The sequence below is a fragment of the Rhea americana genome, unplaced genomic scaffold (genome assembly GCF_003343005.1).
Source record: "Rhea americana isolate MKP2758 unplaced genomic scaffold, rheAme1 scaffold_305, whole genome shotgun sequence".
NCBI lineage: Eukaryota > Metazoa > Chordata > Aves > Rheiformes > Rheidae > Rhea > Rhea americana.
Genome location: NW_028186430.1, coordinates 646,954 through 647,768, shown reverse-complemented (window position 1 = coordinate 647,768; position 815 = coordinate 646,954). Strand labels below are relative to the sequence as shown.

The 815-nt window shown below is 68.4% G+C and overlaps 1 protein-coding gene across 1 annotated transcript in view; it reads right to left on the bottom strand.

The window, feature by feature from the left end:
- HS3ST2 (heparan sulfate-glucosamine 3-sulfotransferase 2) overlaps window positions 1-535 on the bottom strand; it is a 12,244-nt gene extending 11,709 nt beyond the window's left edge. Inside the window, exon 1 of the mRNA XM_085309883.1 lies at window positions 431-535. Within this exon, the coding sequence (XP_085166009.1) occupies window positions 431-535 (105 nt within the window). The remainder of the gene's footprint in view (window positions 1-430) is intronic.
- Window positions 536-815: the final 280 nt, after the last annotated feature.

Here is an 815-nt window from a genome sequence, read left to right as displayed (position 1 = left end):
CTGCCCGGGACTTGGAGCGAGCCCCGGGTCGGAGCCGGTCTTGCACGGGGCGGACCGGTCCCCGGAGCCGGAGTGGTCCCCGGAGCCGGAGCTGTCTCTGCCCGGGACTTGGAGCGATCCCTGTGGCCGGAGCGGATCTTGCACAGAGCCGGAGCTGTCCTCGGGGCCGGAGCGGTCTCCCCGGGCCCCAGCGGTCCCCGGGGCTGGAGCTGCCCCCGGGCCGGAGCTGTCCCCGGGGCCGGAGCAGGCGAGGGGCAGGGTGGTGGCAGGCCGGGGGCTCCGGGCACTGTCGTGGCCCTGCACCTGGCAGAGGGGAGTCTGGTAGCTGCCCAGCTCCAGGACGAGCCCTGTCCTGCCTGCTGGTTATCACGACTCAAATGCATCTGCTAGCAGAGCCGTGCAGGGRTAGCGACCATCTGCTGCCCCATACCTGGCCCTGCAGGTAGCTCTGAATACACATTGAGTCCCAAACTGCCCACAGCAGCTGCAGGGGGTCCCTGGGGAGCTCGCTGGGTTGGCCCACGACAGCCTGCATCACGGCAAGGGCTGACCAGCTGTGCAGGCTCCAGATCGGCTCGGAGAGTTGCCTCCTGCCGCACACGGTCCCTCCCCCCCCCCCCCGCCCCGCTCCCCCGGCTGGGGCACTGGGCTGTCTGCCCTCAGTGGACCTGGATGTGAGGAGTCACAGTTTGGGTAGTCAGAAAGACAGGATTCAGAGCCTGCGAGAGCAAGGCACAGGCAAAGCCGGCAGCACACTAGATGCAGTGCTAGCAGCACGGCAGCATGCTCACCCAGTTTGCAAGGATCCTTCCTCG